General features: G+C 42.7%; 1 protein-coding gene across 35 annotated transcripts in view; it reads left to right on the top strand.

Annotated features, from left to right (window-relative positions):
* Positions 1 to 22,500, top strand: part of Zasp52 (Z band alternatively spliced PDZ-motif protein 52) — a 124,718-nt gene that overhangs the window by 90,597 nt on the left and 11,621 nt on the right. For 4 of the 35 annotated variants that reach the window (XM_086555567.1, XM_086555568.1, XM_086555531.1 and 1 more), the window contains exons 3-14: positions 1,275 to 1,380; positions 3,036 to 3,575; positions 5,302 to 5,420; positions 6,242 to 6,480; positions 11,785 to 11,923; positions 14,523 to 14,608; positions 15,610 to 15,712; positions 16,179 to 16,272; positions 17,218 to 17,331; positions 19,302 to 19,415; positions 21,128 to 21,238; positions 22,205 to 22,500. The exon at positions 22,205 to 22,500 is cut by the window's right edge and continues 58 nt beyond it. In XM_086555567.1, coding sequence (XP_086411693.1) covers positions 1,275 to 1,380; positions 3,036 to 3,575; positions 5,302 to 5,420; positions 6,242 to 6,480; positions 11,785 to 11,923; positions 14,523 to 14,608; positions 15,610 to 15,712; positions 16,179 to 16,272; positions 17,218 to 17,331; positions 19,302 to 19,415; positions 21,128 to 21,238; positions 22,205 to 22,500 — 2,061 coding nt within the window. Of the gene's footprint in view, positions 1 to 1,274; positions 1,381 to 3,035; positions 3,576 to 4,164; positions 4,222 to 5,301; positions 5,421 to 6,241; positions 6,481 to 6,936; positions 7,134 to 11,784; positions 11,924 to 12,204; positions 12,326 to 14,522; positions 14,609 to 15,609; positions 15,713 to 16,178; positions 16,273 to 17,217; positions 17,332 to 19,301; positions 19,416 to 21,127; positions 21,239 to 22,204 lie in introns of all 35 variants that reach the window. The other 31 variants (XM_086555559.1, XM_086555558.1, XM_086555552.1 and 28 more) reach the window with 31 other exon arrangements.

The following is a 22,500-nucleotide window of genomic DNA, read 5'->3' as shown; positions in this document are numbered from 1 at the left end:
CCCAAAGGACAAACAAACTCGACGGAGCGTTAGGGTTCCCACACCGGGCAGATTTCGAGGAAACAAAGGACCTCTCATACATACGCGGTCTGTTTGTCAGCAGACGTCACCTTCGGGGAGGTGGAGGAGGCGGTTTGTGTTCGAAAGCAGAAAGCAGAACCTTCTTCTTGTTCCGAACTACAACGCTTCCCCCAATCTCCCCCCCCCCCACACCGCTTCCCCCAACACTCTCCACCTCACCCCTTCCCCCTTTCACACAGCTTCCCTCAACTTCCCCTACCACACCTCTCACCCTCCGCTTCTCCCCAACCTCTCCCCCACACCTCTCCATCTCCGTTTCCCCCCTTTACACAGCTTCTCCAAAGCGTCCCACCCCTCCACTTCACCCCAACCTCTTCCCTTCCCCCACCATCTCCCCCTCACACAGCTTCCCCTATCCCCAACATCAGTGTCCAATTCCCCAACCTCTCTCGCCGCACCTCGCACAGGGCATAGATCTCTCTCACTCGCGAATGGTTTATATAACAGGCAACAATAGCCTCTAGTTTAGATAATGCATGGTGGATGAGAGAAGGGGCGGCCTGTGCAACAGCGTGCATACCTTTCCTTGCAATCATTGCCAGGGATCGATATGACATTACAAAAAATAAGAGGGAAAAGAAAAAAAAAAGACCGCAATAATTCATGAATAGTAGTTGTTGATGAGAAATATGATGAACAGCGAAAGTACTTATCCACGTCGGTGCGGCGAAGAGGCAAGCTCAGTGCCACCTTTCCAATAAAGCTGTTTGTGTATTTAAGGATTTGATTATTTTCACGAGCTCTTCTAAGTGCATTCGCCGCTGGTTCAGACGACATGCACTGTTGTCAGCCAGTTCGAAAAGGCGCTTCAGATTCGCTATATATCATTAAGGCAGCGCTTATAGAGTGAAGGCAGTGTGAAGAGGGTCGGGCGGGAGGGACGAGATGCAGATGCAGCACATTCCCCTAATATCACGTTACAGTGTAAGGGTGCTTCCCCAAGCATCCGCGCTGAGGGCCGCCAGTTCTCCCATCAGCTGCAGGATTCCATGTTCTGAACGCAAATACAAACATTTGATGTGTGTTCACTTTCATTTGAACTAATTCAAAACCAACCATCTCTACCGGGTATTCATCGTCATTACCATATTTTCATTCATTTATTATTTTTTAAAAATCTCTATTTGTTATTTTTTAATTATACATCTACGAGATGAAGAAAACGCCGTACTTACGCGACACCTTTCTTGCAGGGGTGTCAGCACCTGGAAGCCACAAGTGACTCCCCTGGCCGAGGTGAAGACGACTCCCGACGGTGTCCCTGTTGCCACCGCGACCTCCCTTGCTGCCAACAAGCAGGTAAGTTGTCAGGGGCTTTATTCGGGTCTATGTCTAGTATCTAAGAACATCGGTTCGCTGTGAACCAGGATGATAACTCGATATTCAGGATTACAGGATTCTTCCAGGGATGCGGAGAGGTTGGCGGAACGTGTCTTCAGAACTATTTATTTTCTCCTGTCATTTACCTGGTATCTTCTTCCTTCAGTGATCTATAGGTATTTTAGGTCATACTCGTTACAAATTGGAACACTGATGTAGCATTTTTATTCATTACGTAACCTTACGTAAATTCAGAGGCCCATGTGCCATTAAAATATCTTTTCCTGACATCAGCTCAAAATTTCTGACTGACAAACTTAACTGCTTCCGCGCTGAAGCACTGGAAATCATTTATCTTACAAGGCTTAAAAGAATAACTCTTGTACATATAAACAAATAAAATATTACCACAGAAATGCTAAGAGAAAATACATTAAGGCAAGGGTATTGAAATAACTGCTGTTCTGTATGCCAATTAAACTTTCTTTATCGCCTTCTCAAGTTAGTCATACATAACTGTAGTAAGGATAACAAGTTAAATAAAAAAAGGACTTGGGAAAAATAAAGAGAGAAAATTACTTTTTTTTCTTTCTCTCTCTCAAAAAAAGTAATTCAAACATGTGTGTCCCGACCGCGAAAAGTAAATCATTCACTCAGCCCACGAACAGAAGTGCAACGCTTATACAAGCAAAACAAAAACAAACCAGACTTCACCTGACAATGAACGAAACCGAAACGAAACGAAACGAGACAAGACGAAACGAGACCGAGCTTCGAACAGCGTGAACTCGAGGACGAAACACACACACACACCTCGGAGTCTCTGAGTGACAGTTGTGCCTCAGAACAACAGCTGACGAAGGAAGATCGTTAAGGAAGACTCGACCAGGCCGTTGGATCCGCCGGTAAACACGGCACGCCCTTCGTTTCTTTAGAGTGTGTGGTCGTTTATAATAGAAAAGACAGATAATGTGTTCCATGTACTAATATTTGTCCAAGACTAGGCATGGCAGTTTTTTTTTTTAGTTATTATTGTTATTCTTTATTACATGATTCTCATGTTTTGTAAATAGCATTTACTGCATGCATAGATAGGAAATAATTGTGTTTATAATATTGTCCTTTCCTTCACTAATATTGCCTAGCATGCTTTTGAAGGTTGCTTTCGCGACACTTAAAAAAGGATTATGATAATAATAATAGTTTTAATAATCATCAGATTTTACGTGTTTCGTTTTATCGGTATCAGTTGATTATCACTGATTTTATTGCGATGTATAGTTTTAGAATTTAGAAATAGATTTTCTCGGTATCACATTTTCCATGTAGATGTAATAGAGATTGAAAAAAAGGTTTGTCCCCATTTTATTTATTTAAATTCTTCAATGTCACCAATTAATCCAAAGTAGTGAGACAGAGAGTTTTTATTTTATTTTTTAGAATATAACAATTTTTTGTTTCTGATTTTTTTTCTCTTATTTTCCCCTTTAACCGATCCATTCAAGTCAGACGCATAACACAAAAGAAAGTTCTCCCGAAGAAGGCCGTGAACAGCTGGCTGTCCCCTGCACTAACCCCCTGCATCCCCGCGTGTGCATTAACCCCGTGTGTTCTCCTCTCTCCCTCCCCCACAGCCCGTCCGGCACATCGGTTCCAACCACAACACAGTGGCCCGCCCGTTCCCAGGCTTCACGGGGTCGCAGCCCGCCTATGCCAAGGGCGTGGTCACACTCAACCAGCTCAAGCAAGAAGCCACTGACGGCCCGAGCCTCAATGGCAGCGGCGGCGGCGGCGGCGGCGGCGGCGGCAACGCCACGTCTTCCTCGTCGCGCTCCTCCTCCAGACACGCCTCCGGGAGCACCAGTCCCACCGGCGGAAGCCTCGTCGTCTCGGGCATGGGCATCTCCCTCAACAAGGAGAACGCCAAAAATTTCCTCCGGATGACGCTGGACAAAGAGAACGTGAACTCGATGAACGTGAACTCCTCCCTCGGCTCGCAGAAGGCGCAGAAGTCCAGCAGCAACGACAACCTGTTCTCGAGCCAGTTCCTGAACAACAACGGGGCGGTGGGCGGCAGCGTGGGCCAGCCCAGGAAGTACTCGCTGGCCAGTAACGCCTCGAGCTGCAGTAGCTCCGACAACGACCACGACGCCCTCACGCGGAGGAACAATGAAGTAAGACGATGGCGAAGTCCCCCGGGCACTCCCTCTTTCGTTCTCTCTCTTCGTGGTGGCGGAAAGTAACGAGGTGATGCGGGTTGGGACTTAGAGTTAGTTTTTTCTCTCCAGGTAAATAGGGCCGTTAACCTGTGGTACAGTGAGTGTAGGTAGAACGACTTACTCAATTTACCTCTTGTTATTTTACAGGTTTTGGGAGTCGTGGCGACGATGGGCCGGAGAATGTATTTCTTTTACATATTGTATATATTTATAAATAAGTTATTTTTTTATTTCTAAATACTAAAATGATTCAGATTCTGTATCTAAATCCTAATTTCATTAATAATTCAAAATAAAATCACCACCCTCTCTCTCTTGTATGTAACAGTAAGTGTTCCCTCCCTCTGGTTAGACCTAAATAATTTTTCAACCTAAAAGACATCTTGTAATATATATATTTTTTTTGCATACATCACGCCCAGCCCTTGAATACGATGCCAGTAAACTCAGAAAGAACCTAAACAATCCCACTGTGTAGTTTTCCCTCTCCGCCATTTTCTCTCTTTCCCTGTGTAATGAGTCATGCCGACGTCCCCTTTTCCAGAACGTTGCTCCCCCTGTTGGAGCAGCATTCAACAAGGCTCCAGTTCCTTTCGCTGAGGTGATGGATCCAGCCCTCTTTGTGGAGCTTCCTTGCTGTTAGATGTCGTTTTCGTGTCGCTGTTGACTCTTGTCTTGAGCTTGTCTTCCCTTCTCCCCTTTGTGCGGGCTTAGCATGGAGCCTCCATGACCTGTTGTTGCTGGTAGTGTTGTTGATACAAAATTCAAAATAGAATAAACCGAAATATAAAAAGGTTATGGGACCCAAAACTTGTGTGCAGTTCCTCCTCCACCTCCTCCCTCTACCAAGTCCTGTAGTAGTGTATGTGAGGCGCTGTTCCTGTATGCCCTTGTTCCGCGTCCTCGTGTTGTGTTGTATTCTGTCGCCGTCGTCGCAGCCTCCGCCGTGGGGATGACGACGACCGCCAATTGCCTGTTAGCATGTTAGGATCAGCGCATCCGAACGAGCGTCAGTCTGGTCTTGGTAGTCTTGTGATTCTGGCGTTATTTTTGCGTCTGCAGCGTAGCGGTGGCAGTGACACCTCGTCTGTACATAACAAATATGAATTAAATATTTTTGTGTCAAACTTAGTTGCTGCTGTGTAGTGCACTTCAGTCCTGGATTTTGTTTCTTTTTTTGTATTTTTGGAGAAGAAAACTGAATAATAAGCATAATCAAACGTGCTTCTAGTTTAATTTGGAATTGAATGATCTTCATGACTGTGCATGGTTGGACCACTGTGTCATAGTAACAATGTTTATAGACACAAATGATAGTAATGACTAATTGAATGTTGAACTCTCAACTATTCTTCCGATCATAGCCTCTCAAAATCCATTAAAAAGCTTTCAGATGAAATTATTCATAAAAAAACAAGTACCACGTTGATCCCCTTCCTTTGTTTCTACTTGTACATTTGTAAAAAAACAAACAAACAAACAAAAAACATGCAACAATCCCAAGCCCTTTGTTCAAAAGATTCATGCAGTCATGCCCCTTCCCTTCCTCCCTCTCCACCCAATGTGACCTCGATCGCCCTCCTCCCGCGCGTTTCTAAAGCAAGGCCACTGACCCCCGCCTGGCTCAGGTGCAACCAAGCCAAGACTGCTAAAGGTCACTAACGCCCGACGCTCTCCACAGGTCAACGGGCAGCAGATCGTGAATGCTCAGTACAACACTCCTCTTAACCTGTACAGCGAGGACAACATCGCCGAGACCCTTTCCGCCCAGGCCGAGGTGCTTGGAAAAGGATGCCTCGGGTAGGCCTACTAAATGTTTTCTTCTCGTTTCTCTCTCTTGCTCATGCTTCCTAGCCATTTTCCTTGCACATGATAGTTTCATGTCAGTGTAGATTTTAATATATATATATATATATATATATATATATATATATATATATATATATATATATATATTTTTTTTTTTTTTTTTTTTTTTTTTTTTTTTTTTTTTTTTTTTTTTTTTTGAGGGGAGGGGGGAATTTAGAAGTAGAAGTTTTAAGATATACATATACATATTGATTGACTTTTTGGCCTTAGCCTTCCCTCACTGTTGGCGTGGCATATAAGCATTTTTCTGCTCTAGTGTAAGTATATTTTTTGTAGGTTAGTCATGGCAATTCATATGACACTGAGTCTTTCCAGATCCTTTTTTTTTTAGACTAGAGGAATTCTTTTGTAGATATTTTATTTTTCTTGAGTACATTTTCTTTAATTTTGTTTTGTTTTAGTTTAGCTTTTTATATTTTGTGGCATGTTCCACTCCCATACATTAAACCAGCTCCTTTTGGCTAGGAACATAAATAAGACAGATTGTATCAAGCAAACATTACAGTTGTGTCTGTAGTCAACATCCCATAAGTTCATGCACCGCCATTTCATTTTCTTTCTAAGTTATTTTGCTTTTATTTTACGTTGAGTCATGCGATGAGAGAAAATATCATGTTCTGCCGTCACTTCAATATGCTGATTTAATTTCTGCTCAACTCAGCGCCCTTTCACTCTTATGAATCTGTATTTATCGTGTGTGCGTGTCTGTGTCTGTCTGCGTGTGCATTTGTGTGGCGGCGGCGGCTGAGCAGCATCAACTTCAAGAAGTACGCGCGCGAGACCGTCATTCAGACGCAGTCGCCGACCTACAAGCTCATCCACGGCGACGAGGAAGAGCCCCCGAGGAGGGCCCGCCCCCCACCGGCGTCGCCCTTCGACAAGAGCAACGAGCCCCCGGCCCCGACCACCGTGTTCGGCCGCCCAAAGCACGCCGCCCCCGCCCCTGCCCCGGCCGCGCCCGCTGCCAAACCGCCTCAGCAGGGAGAGTCAGGTGACCTGTCGCTCGCGCAAACGTTGCATCCACACTCTTCTTTAGTTGTGTTCTTCTTTGCTCCAACCAAGCACCCATTAAGTCTCCTTCACTCCCCCTCTCCCCCCGTGGCTCCGTCAGTGTGCTGCATCCGCCGTGCCGAGTGTCGAGTGGTGTGCCTTGCATGACCACCCTCAGGAACTGATACCGGGAGAGCCGCTCGTTGGGGGTATCAAGTTCAAACAGATTTTTTTTTACAGCCCCGTCTGTCTCTCGGAGGGGTGACGTGTGACTGCGTGTGTGAGTGGCCTTTTTTAAAATCTAAAGAAGTCATTTTTTTTCTCTCTCTCGTGTTCCACTTTGTGTTTTTTGTGCATGATGCGCCTGACACCCAGTCCCCTTTTCTCTCTCTTCTCTCCCTCACCTGCCTGCTCCACCCACCACCCGCCCTCCTGTCGCCGGCGCCCCGCCCGACAGAGTTAACTTCATGAAGAACGAACGGCAGTACGACGGCAAGACCTCGGACGTCCTGCGGATGGTGCAGGAGATGGACAAGAATCCTGTCCCGGAAACAGAAGGTGAGGTAGCGAGCCTCGCGTCCCCGGACAAGAATGTAGTCCAAGGTTATTCCTTCAAGCTCCTTCAGCAGTCCCTCCAACACGACCCGGAACTAGGTAGGTCTGCCAGGACACGGAAGTCATAGTTCGATCACTGAATTAGGCATGATGAGGATAACGGTTCCCTGCGCATTAGGTCAAGGGAGGGCTGTGATAAGGAAGTTAAAGGATTCAATTCAGGTCGAGGGGAGGTGACGATGGTTCTGTTCAGATGAGTTTAGTTCACGGGGAAACTAATTGGCTGCTCTTGTATTCGTTGGTCAAACTTAGATTACCGTTGATACGTAGAAGAAGCAAGTATCACTTCAAATTCAGTGGCCCATAAACGTCAAATGAAAAGCAGAAATTCAACAATAAAAAAATACGTCTGCTATCCAGCTGATTGCAATCCGATTCTAGGCAAGTCGAACAAGCATCAAATAATTCCTAGGCCTATCACATTTTTGTGTATAGTTTCTTCTTTCTGCCATTTGCTTTACAGTCAATAACTTTAACAAAAGATAACATGCGTTGCGACCTCTCATTTGCATACCTAAAAAGGTATTTGGTCGAAACCAATCTAATATTGATCTATAAATCATTAACAATTATTTTCTGGTTTAAACCTACACTGTTGCAGATCAGCTGGTCAGATGTGCACAGATACCACAGATTAACAGATTTATGATCATTATAATTTCCATTGGGTTAACTGTTAACACAATATGCCATGATTCTCACATCTGTTTTCCGAAATGTTTTTAACGGAAAAAAAACAGACACATTCAATTAAAATCAAGTGACAAAATTCCTAGAGTCATGTTCCATTATTTTTTTTTCTTTCTACTGCCGTTATTATACTCTTTAAAAAACAATGAGTCACTGCATGTTTATTCAGCTTTATTTATGATTTCTAATGCTCCACGCGGCACCATGATAATTCTTGACTCTCTATCCTTTTTATTATTTTTACTTTTTGTTTTAATCTGACACTGCGGAACTAATATATGTAATATCCATTTCATTATCGTTTATTGACATATTTATTTCTCTCTCCTTGATTATTGCTTTTTAAAATAATTTAATTCTTTTATCTGGTTATTCGTATAATTTGTCTACACATTTCACATTAAGCATTTTCTTATGGGTAACGGCTTTGGTTTCGTGTCCTGAGCAAAGTTGGGAATGCTTGTTCACCGCCATCTTGAATTCGTCATTCTTTTGTTTTGTTTCTTGTCCTCATTTCTCCTTTGGAGCCTTTTTTGTATTTGAATAATGTATGTATTTTTTTTATTTTATTTTCGATCCATGTTATTGAGGCTTGAACAAGTGTTCCCAAGGGTTGTTTGAAGCAGACTTTAATATGAATCTTGTATACGTTATGGCAGTATTGTCATGTGTGTTTCTGGGTTTTATGTTTTTTTTCCGTTGAACTTTTTAAATGTTTTTTTTTTATTCATTTTTTTATTTTACATTTTGTGCATTTTTAAGAGTAGTTTTTATGTATTTAGCCCGTAGCAATTGTGACTGTCTGCGAGGAGAAAGACACTTAATCTGAATAAAATTAGTTACATTTTGTCCTAGCTTACGATGCTGAAAAGCCTGCGTAGGTATTTTTAAAAAGATACTAATCATTATGGATGATACACTTCCCCAATATATACTTTCGCTCCATGACAATCTTAAAAAAATGTTTAGAAAATTTAAAAAAATTACCGAAGAGTTCAAGAAAACAAACAAACTCAGAAACACTCATGATAAACCCCTAGACAAAAAAGCAACAACATTTTGTCGAGGAAAAAATCTAACAAGCCAGTGAATGACACGCTAAAGAATTTATATTCTTTAGCTCAAAAAATCAAAAATAATGATTTAAAAATGATGAAGTTAAGCAAAGACTGACCTAGCATGTAGCATACATAGACATCTTGCGGAAAGGTCATGTTTGGTCGCTTCATCACCAAAGTCAGCAGAAGGTAATCGTAGAGGCCCGGTTTCCCTTGAACTGGGACTTGAGTCAAGTGTCCATCTCTCCACCGCCGATTCATAACAAGGTAAGCACTTTAAATTCACACTAGTCGACTAGAATATTCTACTATTTTCTGCCCTGGTTGACTCCAGAACCGGGTCAGTGATTTATTCGATGTTTTTCTTTGTTCTAAAACTTTTTTTTTATGTTTTGTCATTCCAAGAGACGTGAATTTAGGCGAATCATTTATAATTGTTATTATTGATATCAGTTGTTTATTTTAAGATTGTTTTTTTTTAATAATAGTGATACAGTTCCCACTTTTTCAAACTTGGATCTAAAAATGAAAATCTTGCTTTACGATTGACTGATGGAAGTAGAAAATTAGAGAGAAACAAATTAGATGATTTTATTTTCCCTTGTAACGGATCTTCCAACTGACTTGCAATAAAACGACTAGATGGTTAGATGTAGCTGCATAATTAAGGAACGAAAGAAAGAATAATTAATCCGACGTAGCTTTCCATAAACTAATTAGTCAAGAGAAATAATCATTAACATATTGATGGTATACATATAACAAGCTTTCCCCCTTTTTTAAAAGATCACCTACAGGCGTTTAGATTCTTTACGGATCATTAGAAAAAGTTATGCTACTTTCCCCTCCCTCCCTCTTGCATTAGCCAAATGAATGTAGGAGGATAACAGCAGGTGACACCCTAAATTAGTTCTTATTCTAGATGTTCCTAGTGGCTGAATCTCCTTGCTTTCAATTGGCATATTTGTGCTTGATAACTAGAACTCAGAAATGGGAATGTCTCCACTGTGGGAATCGCATCGTTCGCTTCCAAAAGTGGTTGAAGCTTTTAGGGAAGAATTGACAGCAGTGTGCGAATGGGACTGAGCCAAATCTGCTTTGTATTTGGAGGATCTGATTCTTTTTCCGCTTATTTGACCAGGGAGGGTTAAGCTTGAGGGAAAGAAATATCATAATGAAGAGTGGGATTAGGATTATCTAGAGGAATTCTTATGGGTCAAAGATGGTATTGATAGTCAAGTCATGCGATAGGATACGATGATTTTTATCCTTTTTTTAAAGTTCACATTAATCAGCCTTGATGTTCCCAAAAGGTTAATTAGATTAAAGACTTGTATAGGAAGATACGTTTGTTTATATCTTTTATTTATTTTCATCTCTTTTCTAATTAATTAATGCCGCATCTTGTCAAAGATTATTTTCAAAGAAATTATTATTTTCAAAGACCATTGATTTGTATATACTTTGATGTATATTGGTTTAGATACTGTATATGTTGTCGTTTTTTTTAATTTGATATTTCAAAATAAGATTATTTTAAGATCTCAAGATCCTGTGGGTTCAAAGAGATACAAATAAAGTAGATATGATAGTATTCAGTAGAGCAGGAATAGGAGGGAAGATCAAATTATTAGAGATTTCCTCAAGATTTTTATTTATTTTTTGTCTCATATAAGTAAAATAAACAAAATATGAAATACAAAATAATGTTCAGGCCGCCGATGTACGAGAATCAAAGCCGTAAGTAAAATCTTCAAAGTTAAAAAGATGTTTATTCTCGCCGCTTCTCTGGGCTCTCTTGAAAACGTTTTAACCCTGCGGTCTCTGTATCTTTCTCTCTCTTTGCATGATCCCGCCTTAACTCCTTTTGATTCTGCATGTTGTCTGCATGATCTTTTGTTGGTTATTTTTCCTGCATCAATGATTCTATTATCTTGTAATGCAACGATATCAATTGCATGGCCGTGGGATATCGGTCTTCTCTCAGTTTTACTTTTATCAATCTCTTGTTATTCTCATTTGCAAACTGTATTACTCTTTTCTTGTGTTTTGTTTGATTTTTTTTTCTTCTATTACAAATATTCTGATTTGTCTGTTATACCGCTGAGTGTATAGACATGCCTCTAGGGATAACGACTGAGGGTCAAAGAACCAGCGGTTTTATAGGTTAAAACACCAGCTGAACGATTTTGAATGGTGTCATTTTTCTAGCATGGCATATCAATAAATTGTTTATTCTATATACATATGTATATGGTATTTTTTTATGAATCTTGTCTTAGCCAGGGAATTTATTGTTGATTGATGTGTATTGATTTGTCTGTGATGTAAAAGGAAGACGTAATTTTGATTAGTGAAAATAGATATAGATATAAATGTAGATATAGATATATGGAATGTTTGTGTGTATATATATATATATATGTATATGTATATATATATTTTTTATGTATATATATATATATATATATATATATATATATATATATATGTATAAGTGTGTATGTGTGTGTGTGTGTGTGTGTGTGTGTGTGTGTGTGTGTGTAGAATATAAGTTTAGATGTAAATTATGTGCGCTAGTTGTAAATGTAGATATTTTATGATAATATGCAAAACCTTCCTTTCAGATGCATAATGAATAATTTATGACAACACTTACTGACACATAAACAAATCATTCGCTCTCGCCATTTTGTTCATCGACTTAACTCTTGTATTTATCAGCTAACAAAATCGTCCCGTTCAGAAAACTCTCCAGAATCACTCTTGCTCTTGCTATTTGTCCTCCTTGATATTTCTCACTCGCTCTCATTACTCTACCCCCCCCCTCCCCCCTGAAAAAAAAAGTCTCCCCCTTCTCTCTCTATCTCGTATCGGCATGCCATGTAAATACCACTGTGTTGAGAGCCCCATGTGTGACGGCGTGTGACTGTGTTTCCCAGAGGAGGCTCCATCGCAGCTTCAGCAGGTGCCACGCCCCTCCTCCTCCTCCTCCTCCTCCGCCCCCTTCAGCCAGGCCAAGCCCAAGACGGAGCTGCAACCCGGCGAAAACATTTGTTCCGAGTGTGGTAGACTCATCGTGTAAGTATTAGAGGCTTAAGTGTTCGGGCGTCCGACCCCTTCGTGAGGCCGCCCTCGCCCCGCCCCGCGCCGCCCGTATCTCCTCTCCTCACTGCCATTAACCGACAGACAGACTCACACCCTGTTGCCCCTCCCTCACTCACAGCCGCCCCTCCCGCGTCGGTCGTGGCTGCGGCGGAGGCAGTGCCGGCGGCGCTGGACGCCCGGCGAGGTGCTCTCTCTCCCTCTTTTTTCATCCACTTCGGTGGCGGTAGTAACAGGTTCCTCTATTCCGGGCACAGAGAGCGGGCCGGGCCCTGCCGGCACTCGCAGCGTGCGCGCCCCCGAGACTAAACCGAAGCCCGAAGGGGGGGCTTCCCCCTCGCCGCTGACCAAGTGTTCCGAGTGCGAGCGGCCCATTACGTGAGTACCCGCGTTGGTCCGGTCAAGACGCTCTCCATCTCTTAGAATTTCTTGGTCTCCGTCACGCCCGCGCCTGCGCCCGCACCCGCACCCGTGGCCCGGAGTTGTGGCTCCTCCTCGCGTGCCTCCGCATCCTGGCCTGAGGGACGCGCGGGAGGGCCGCGCAGGCGACGGCGCGGGGGCAGGAGGGCGCGGGCCAAAGATTCCTTCAGCCAAGGCTTTGTAGGATTGCTACCAAGCGCGCATTAAAATCGTCTTGCTGCACCCGGGTACTGACTGACCGTAGTTTCCTCGTGCGCTGAGACTGCTGGGCTGAGCGGCCGCTGTTCAGGCACACGAACTCACACAACGTTCTGGCCGAGGCCGGCGACTAGCATGACCCGTAATCATTAATGACAATAACATTGCAATGCTTCTGGTAGTCACTGCTCCACTACCTTCCCGGCGGATCACAACAACAACAACTACCACTCGCACCAACATACCCATCTCCAGGTTCAGAATGCCCCGAGTACGCCCTTAGAGGTTGTACACGAACACTCCTTACTGCCCCCTAAGTACGAGAACACTCCCTCCTAAGTACTAGAACACTCCCTAATAACACCTACTAGCAGCCCTATCCTCTCGACACGGGTTTCCTCTTGACACCTCAACACACGAACACCCTCTCCCTATGACACCTCTCCCCCCACCCCTTGCCAACGATGCCCGCCCACTAATTGCAAGGGCTGCGTCTTGAAGGAGCTCCCGGTGACCGAGAAAGCTGCGACGCATGCGCACGCCCGCAAACCCTTTCCCACGCCCTCAACACTTCTGTCTAGTGCTAATCGCATATATATGTCTACATGTATATGTGCATATTTTCTCAATCTTCGCATCTTGTTTGTATATATTTCTATACATGAATAATAATTCTCTGATTATTTAACGTTGACTTAATGTTATGCCATTGTAAATATACATTTTTTTTTCTTTAAACAAATAACTTGTGAATCAGATTGATTAAAAAGATTGGTGAATGGATGTTAATCTTAGCATTTCTGATAAGGTGTTGTAACCATCACAGCTTCGACCCTACCCGTCACACTTGTTGATCTTGATGCACGAAAGGATTGCAATCTTAAGAAATCCATACACCCCCCTTCCCCCCCCCCTCCCTAAACACCACCAGTGATCTTATTCCTGACTTTAGGAATGAACTAACATGATCCGTTTCGAATTGGAAAACAAAAAAACAGAAAAAACAAAAAAGAAAACGACCAAACATTGGATAAATTTTAGTCCATATCGCGATATATCTCCCTCCCTCCATACCCCCCCCCTCCGCCCCCCTTTGTTGCACCAGTCGGTCAGGGTCGAAGTAGGAACCCCGCGCCAGCACCTGCATGTAGTCCTTAGGTAGAGAATACATAGATGTCACATTCGCTAGAGAAAGATGATGGGTAATACATTTATAGGAGAATGATGATATATAGATGATACGTTAGAGAAATGATACATAGATGATACGTTAGAGAAATCATACATAGGTGACACATAGATGATGCATTCATTAGATATGGATGAGGCATAGATGCATCCGTTACAGAAAGATGATACATAGAAGATACATGCTTTAGAGAACACAACTTTCTCCTTTCTTCACTTTCCTTTTGCTTTCGCTACGTGTCCTCAAAAAAAGAGAAATTGGGAGTCGATAAAGCAGTGAAGGAAGAGATAGAAAAAAATCTCTCTTCCAGTCTTTAGAAATATTTTTTCCATTTACAAAAATAGACCTCAGAATTTGCAATATTTTTTTTTCTTAAGGCTTGATATGGTCTTGGTTAGATTGATATGGCAAAGGAAGGTAATAAAGAACAGGATAACAAGTCAGGGGATTAGCAGGGTAACAAAAAAGCAGATTAGCAGGGCAACAATAACAAGGCAACAAATTGCCAAGGGAAGAAGATATCAGAGTAGGTAGAAAAAAAAATGCAGGTCAACAAGACAGAATATTATCAGGGTAACAAGGCATCATATCAACAGGGTAACAAAACAGATTAACTTGGGTAGCAAAAGACACAAATAACAAGATAGATAACAAAATAGAAACGTAGCAAAATAGCAGGTTAACAAGACAACAGACTAGCAGGTCAGCAGGCGCGGGGCACGGAGAAGGGGCCAGGAGTATACACTCACGGTAGGATACTCGTTTCAGCGGAGTCTTCGTGCGTATAAAGAATAAGAACCTTCACGCCGACTGCTTCAGGTGCGCTACCTGTGGCTCGTCGCTCAAGAATGTTGGTGAGTCTCCCCTCGAATTTGACTTTTTTTTTTTTCTTTCTTTTTTAGATTTTGACTCCTAGGTTGATTCGCTCTCTTTTTGTCTGTTTCTTTTATTTACTTTATGATTTGAAGGGTTGATTTTCCCCCTTCCTCACTCTTCTGATCCCCTTCCTTCCTTCTCCTCCTCCTCCTCCTCCTCCTCCTCCTCCTCCTCCTCCTCCTCACCCTCTCCCTTCCCTTCTCTCCCTTTTTTTCATTCATTATCAGCCATTTTCTATGAGTCATCTCCTTTCATAACAAAGACTACATTTTCGTACACATTTTTTTTCTAAGTGTTTTTTTTTATGTTTTCTCTCCTGTTTTCAGATTAGTCGCAGCACTACTCTTTCATTTATTAATAATATTTTGTCTTTCGTTTATGGTTTATTTCCTTCCATTTGCTCAGCTGATAGGTAGAGAAAGATGGAGGAGAAGGAGTAGATGGAAGGAGAGAGAAAAAGAAAGAAGGAGGAGAAGGAGAGAGATAAAGAAAGAAGGAGGAGAAGGAGGGAGAGAAATATACCAAGAAGGAGGAGAAGGAGGGATAGAAATATACCAAGAAGGAGGAGAAGGAGGGAGAGAAATATATCAAGAAGGAGGAGGAGGAGGGAGAGAAATATATCAAGAAGGAGGAGAAGGAGGGAGAGAAATATACCAAGAAGGAGGAGAAGGAGCATGAGAATATAAATGTGAATGGAATAGAATTAGGTTATGAATAATAATCTTCTTCTTAGGGGGAGAGAAAGAGGGGAAATGCTTCAATCCCATGTACATTAATCACATAGATAGCTATCCATAAAGGAAACAAACTTAGTGAAGAAGAAGAAGCAGAAATACCCGCCCCCCCACAAAAAAAAAATGATTTAAAAACAGTCTCTATAACCAACAGCTAGAGGATAAGCCAATTAATGGCCTCATGAACAACCAACAACATAATAACCATCTCCATCTAGATCGATAACCATAATGCTACCGTACAGGCTACTACAACATCAATGACAAGCTATACTGCGATGTCCACGCTAAGCAGGCTGCGCGCCACAACCCTCCAGCGCCCAACATGGAACCTATTGTGGTCAAGCCGTAAGTGTCTCACCGGGGCTCTCTCTCTCTCTCTCGATCTCTCTCTCCTGGCATCGCTCAATCTACAAGCTCGCGGCTCTCTCTCGCTCGGTCTCTCTCCCTCTCGCTCCCAGACAAAGTTCGGGTCTTTTGAGTTTAGTGTGTAGTGTGTTTTTTGGTCATATTGTTTTTGGATTTTCTTTGGCGAGGGAGGGAGAGAGGGAGAGAGGGAGGGGGAGCTAAATTGTTGAATTTTAAAGAATGGATTTATGGAATACTCTCAACGCAGCAACGCATTTGACGATGGTTCAATTTATTTTTTCTTTTCTTCTTTTGACTCTTTGGATATTCGTGTACTTCATTAATTTATTTTCCTCTTTTCTCTCTTTTTTTATTATTACTCTAAGCTTTACATGTCTTGTAAAATTCGAGAACGGAAGACAGTGCTTAGTGTGAGTGTTAATGTCCTCTTCTCCGGGTCTTTCAGCGGTGCTGCCCCGCCCACTGGTGCAATGACCGCCCCCCAAGCCAAGGCTGCCCCCGCCCCTGCCCCTGCCCCTGCTCCTGCCCCCGCCCCTGCTGTAAGTATGCACGCCCACGAAAGACGACCCATTCCGTAGCTACTCGTCTTTTCTCTTCTCTCTGTGGACATGAACACTGTTTATGATAACCCTCCGTTCGGATTGGATCACAGACTCACCTCTTGTAATACAACCAGCAAGAAAAAAACAACAACTATGCATATAAATCCCACCTCAATTCGTCTCGTGGATAAAGTTGATGCATTTATTTATTTATTTATCTGTTTATTTATTTCAAGCATAGATTCTTGTCAATTGGATAATGTCATAGTGTTTTTGGAGGTCCATCTATGGATGCATTATCGTTTTTTTTTTATATAATCCCTCGCAGTAGAAGAGTTGAATAGACCATTTTGGAAGGATTCCTTAGGAAAAGAAATCATGGTCTGGAAGGAAAATGAAAATTGGAGCTTTATGATTTCATTTGGAGATACAATGAGAAAGAAAATAGAAGCAGGAAAAGAAAAAAAATCTCTTTCAAAACGGAAGCCATTCTCAGGTTTTAGATCGAGTATAGATATGTTTCTCTATACGCCCTCCCTCCCCGGCCTACACTCAGTTCTTCTCCCCCCTCCCCCTCCCTTCCCTTGGTTACCCCCCCCCTTCTCTCTCTCTGTCTCTCTTTCTTTCTGTCTCTCTCTCTATCTCTGTGTCTTTCTCTCTCTCTGTGTCTCTCTTTCTTTCTGTCTCTCTCTCTATCTCTGTGTCTTTCTCTCTCTCTCTCTATCTCTCTTTCTTTCTGTCACTCTCTCTATCTCTCTTTCTTTCTGTCTCTCTCTCTTTTTTTCTCTTCCACTTCCTTCCCCCGCCCCCCACCTCTTCGCCTCCCCCTCTTCCCCCCCCCCACCAACACCCATATAAAGAAAAGAAATAAAACAAACAACACCGCCCGACGACCACCGCCTCCGCGCCGTTTAATGCCTCCTCCTGGTGTCCTTCTGGCAGCCCTTCAAGCCTCCTGCGGGTGGCGTTCGGATCCTGCCCATCAGCACAATGGGATCTCCATCTATGCCCTCACCCACGCCAATCCCTAACTTCGCTCCCGTGCCCCCACCCAAGGTATCTCGACCGTAGTGGATCGTGGGAAACTTCACAACAACTGTATCCCGTAATAACAACAACAGCAAAAAAACAACAACAATAGATCCTTTAGCTTCCTACCCTCTCCCTCGGTCCTCCTCTCCCCCACCCCCCGCCATTATTTTTTTAAAAACAAATTAAAAGCTAAAACCCATTAGCCAAATACCAAGAGTGATATGATAACTTCCCTTCTTCCCCCTCCCTCCCTCCCTCCCTCCCTATTCGCTCTCTTACCCCCTACACCCCACCCCCTACCCTACCCTAAGAAATGAAAATCAGTAGCCAACCGTAGTTCAGTTTTTTCTTTGTGAGTGGACTTAGTTTTTTTGAATTTAGACGGTCGTGGAGTGAACGTAGGATTTCAAAATAACGCTCATTTATAAACCAAAGGGGCTTCACTGGCTATTTGACCGGCAGTCCTTTATCCATGATATAATAAATCCAGGAAAAGAAGTAATTTGACTAAATTCAAAATGCCATTTAAAAAAAAGTACTATTGGCATTCGCTTCTTTTTGATGGACGCCTTATTATATATATGGGTCTTTATACTAATCGCGTGCGGTAGTTACTGAGCTAACCCTTTCAGTATAAACAAAAAGGATTTAAGTATTGAATCCTTATAGAAACTCATTATTATTTTTATTTTCGTCCTTCATTTCAAAGTAGACTTTATCATGGAATTAGATTCCGAGTAGAAACTTTTCATAATTTTTGGAAAATTTATACTCGTCTACCCTCGTAGACCGTTTAAACCGTTACATAATTTGAAAGTTTGAAAAACCTTGGTAGATCCTGAGCGTGTGGCTGCGATCTTAGTTGAGATAGAAAGCTAGTTTTAACGCTAAATCTAACACAGATATTACCGTGGAATTATTGACTCCAAATGATGATGGCAATTGTTGTATTAGGAAGAAAGAAAATTATTATTTTCTCCTTAGAAGCATACAGAAAAAAATGTTTTTCGTGGTGTTCAAATCTGATATAGATGTTTATGATTGTTTTTTCTCTCTTCTACATTATGACAGAATTACTACTATTATCATTGTTACAATTTATTTTTTCTCGATTCCTTCCCGTTTACTATTTTATTTATTTCTTGAAAATAAAGATTTTCCGTTTCTCTTCATCATTATTTTTCAGTTCAACGCCCATATTTTTTTTTTCCTAATGATTCGTTTTTTTTCTATTTCGTTATTGTTATTATTATCACTAAGTCACTTTTATCACTTTATTTATCACCACAAAAAGACGGACCTACTTTCTCCTCATCAAAAAAGAAAAGAAAAAAAAAGCGCATTTTAAACATTCTTTTCCACAACCACAATGACAGTTGAGGTAAAAAAATAAACAAAACTAAACCATCTTCATTCTAAAGCAATCGGACAAAACAAAATTAAATTGATCCATTGAATTCGGATCAATAATGACACCCTGCGCATGTGACATGACTTTTGTTTTCATAACCAGTACATAACACAACAAATGACAAAGGTTGAGGTAAGTTCATTTTTTAAACTGTCCGGTAGAATTTGAAAACCTTTCTTTTTAATATTCGTCCTTAATTATATGTAATCGTTTATGTAACTGATCTTTAAAAAGAAAACATAGAGTAAATGTGCTTTGTTTTTTTTAACTACAATTCTAACAGTTGTCTCATTCTTGTCTATGTTCAGCTTCTTTGGTTGATGTAAAGTCCAACTGACCCCAATTAAAAAGCAAAAATGGTCTTGTGTTTTGTGTTTTTTTCTTTTATTTGCCGTTTTCTTAATATCCATTTTGCATAAAACATAAAAAAAGGTTTTGTTGTGTAGAGAAGAAAAGGCAGATCGACATTAGGCGTGACTCGGACTTTGCTCTCCCACTCCATTACTCTTTTGTTATCATTTTTATTTTGGGTGCCACGCTGCTGCTGCCTCTGCCATTAGTGCCACTGACATATCTCTTGCAGCCCGTGGCCCCAGAGCCAGAACCCGTAGCTCCACTGCAAGAAACCCCCGTACCTCTCCCAGAACCAGCACAAGAACCAGAACCGGTGCCGCAAGAACCCGAACCACAACCCGAGGTACACCCGCCGTCTCCCGCTTCGCTGCTTTCTCGCTGCTGTTCTCTTCTTGTCTCTTAGCTCTCCATTTCTCTTTCTCTCTCTTAGTCTCCTTCTTACCTGTCTGTCTATCTGTCGATTTCTGTGGCTCTCTTTCAAGTAGTTGCACTAGAGTCGCCTGTGGGGTTCATCTGCATCTGCTAGACGCGGCGATCTCCGTTCGGTTCCCTCTGTCACTGAGGTCTCGCCGGCCCTCGATTGCTCTCGTCCCGTTTTGTTTCTCTCGGGTCCTGCTTGTGTATCTTGTCGCCTACGCCTCTCTCTCTCTCTCTCTCTCTCTCTCTCTCTCTCTCTCTCTCTCTCTCTCTCTCTCTCTCTCTCTCTCTCTCTCTCTCTCTCTCTCTCTCTCTCTCTCTCTCTACACACACACCTACACACATATATATATATGTATATATGTATATATATATATATGTATATATATATATATATATATATATATATATATATATATATATACATATATATATATACATATATACATATATATATGTGTGTGTGTGTGTGTATGTATATATATATATATATATATATATATATATATATATATATATATATATATATATATGTATATATATATATTTATATATATATATGTATATATATATATATATATATATATATATATATATATATATATATATATATATATATATATATATATATACGGTATATACACGCACACATATACATATATGTATGTGTACGTATGTATATGTATTTTTTTCTCGCCGTTCTTACTCTTCTTTACACCGACATGTCAGACAAAAGAGAGTGAAAGAAAGGTCCATTCTTAGTCTGGATCGAGGTCTTGCTCTGCATAACCGCCGCATGCATGGCTGGTGCATGACGTTTTCATCTGGAAGGTGTCAGCTCTCGTCGCCGAGGTTCATGAAACTCGCCACGGACTTGTCTCTTAACCTCAGTCATTCCATCACACGCATGACAAATCGCTGCGACAGGATCTCCCTGCATGAATCACGGCTGTCAGTTGCTGTCTCTCTTTGCACGGCGAAGGGAAGGTCTCTCTCGACGCGTCTGACTCGACCCTATGCGCAAGGGATGAATCCTATGTTCATGTGGTTGTTTCTCCTCATATGTTGGTGTTTCTGTTGCTGTCGCTCTGCTGTGGGCGGCTCTCAATGCTTTCTTTTTTATTACGATTTATTTTTTTCCCCATTATCTGTTTAGATCTTTTGCCAGTAGTTTAGCATCATTCTTTTTTTGAAAAATTTCTCCTCTCTAATTAGTGAATAAAACCATAAATAATTATGATAATTTTCCCCTTCTCACTTCAATACTTCATCTACTTAACTCTTAATTAAGCACTTAATGCCTGGTTCATTTTTTATATGAGTTGCTTCTTATAACATTAAGTTTAAACGTTTATTTTATTTATCCTTTTTTGATAATCATGAGTTTGTGTTTTCCCCTTGATAATTTTGTGCCATCACCGCGGGGTCTCTCACCTCAAAGTAAACAACACGCCTCGAGCTTCGGTTCCTTCGATTCGAGTCAGGAGTGAGTGAGTCTGAGGAGGTGTGAGTAAGGAGGAGAAGGTAGAAAGAGGGAAAAAAGGTGGAGGAAAGAAGATGCCGATGGATATTAGGTGAGAGTCCTTCGCGCCGATGTTGCGTGTTGCACACTGACGGGCTCGCCTCTGCCACTTGCAGCCTGCAGTCGCCGAGCCCGAGCCAGCAGCCCCCGTTTCTGAGCCCGTCGTGGAATCTGCCCCCGCCCCCGCGCCCGTCCAGGCCGAACCCGCACCCGCACCCGCGCCTGAGGTATAACTCGGTTGTGAGTAAAGCCATCCGGACGCGCCCCCGCCGCACCACTCGCGCCCGCCCGCGGCCTCGACTCTGCTCCGGGAAGTGCGGTGTTCGCGGGCCGGGACGGAGGGTCCTCTCGGGGCGCCCATGCGAGCCTCGTGAACACAACACTTGTCGGAGAAGGGCGCGGGTCTGAGGCTGCGTCGAGGGGCGGGAGGGGCGCCCGGTGTGCTCCTACCCCCCCTCTGTGCACGAAAAACCCGGCCACACTACAAGGAGGGCCACGCCACGCACACGCTTACACGCACACACGCATACGTGCCGCGCGACACCAATGTGGTCCTCCTCAGTCACAAGGACACGTGGTAGCTGTCTTAACGAGAAGATAAATCATTTAGTTAATTAGAGATTATGTATGCATCTCAGCATTGTATAAATGTATGTATATTATACTTTAGTGTATAAATAATCATATTGCACCTCTCTAATTTCAAACTCAGATGTATTTTAAATTCATGCATGAGCAAATATAGTGAAAAGATATTGAATACTTACACACACGCGCATGTACCAACACGCATTCGCACACGGACACACACACACACACACACACACACACACACACACACACACACACACACACACACACACACACACACACACACACACACACACACACACACACACACACACACACACCGCGGTCCACTCAAATCAATGTCCTTAGTGAGGGAGCAACAGGATGGCACCGGAATCTCCTGATAAGATGACGTAGTAGGTGTAAATAGTGTTTTTTTTCCCGGCGGCGGAAAAATGCTTGGCACAGGCACCGGGCGGCGTGCCAGAGTGCCCTCGAGTGCCCGCGCCCAGGTAATGTGTGTCGTCCCGCCCATTGCATGTCAGGTCCTCCTCCACTGTGTGTTGTTTGTAGCCTAGTTGTATAGTGACGCCGTTGGGTGACCCGCTTCGGGGTCCTTGCAGGCCGAGACCCAGCAGGAAGAGCCTGCTCCCGCCGCTGAGGAAGAAGCGCACATTGCAGACGAATCGCCCGTTGAACCGGAGGCTGAACCGGAAGCTGAACCGGTAGCCGAGGCTATAGCAGAGCCAGAACCCGAATCTGAAACGGCCGCCGAGCCGGAAGCAAAGGCTAGTCCAGAGCCAGAACCCGATGTAGAACCAGAGCCAGAAACCGTGGCTGAACCCGAGCCTGAGGCCGAACCTATTGTAGAACCGGAGCCTGAACCCGAGGCCAGTGCGGAGCCCGCAGAAGAATCGGA

The sequence above is a fragment of the Penaeus japonicus genome, unplaced genomic scaffold (genome assembly GCF_977035675.1).
Source record: "Penaeus japonicus unplaced genomic scaffold, GWHDUDI00000001_assembly GWHDUDI00000031, whole genome shotgun sequence".
NCBI classification, from domain to species: Eukaryota; Metazoa; Arthropoda; class Malacostraca; order Decapoda; family Penaeidae; genus Penaeus; species Penaeus japonicus.
The sequence above is the reverse complement of the archived record's forward strand: the minus strand, read 5'-3'. Positions and strand labels throughout refer to the sequence as shown.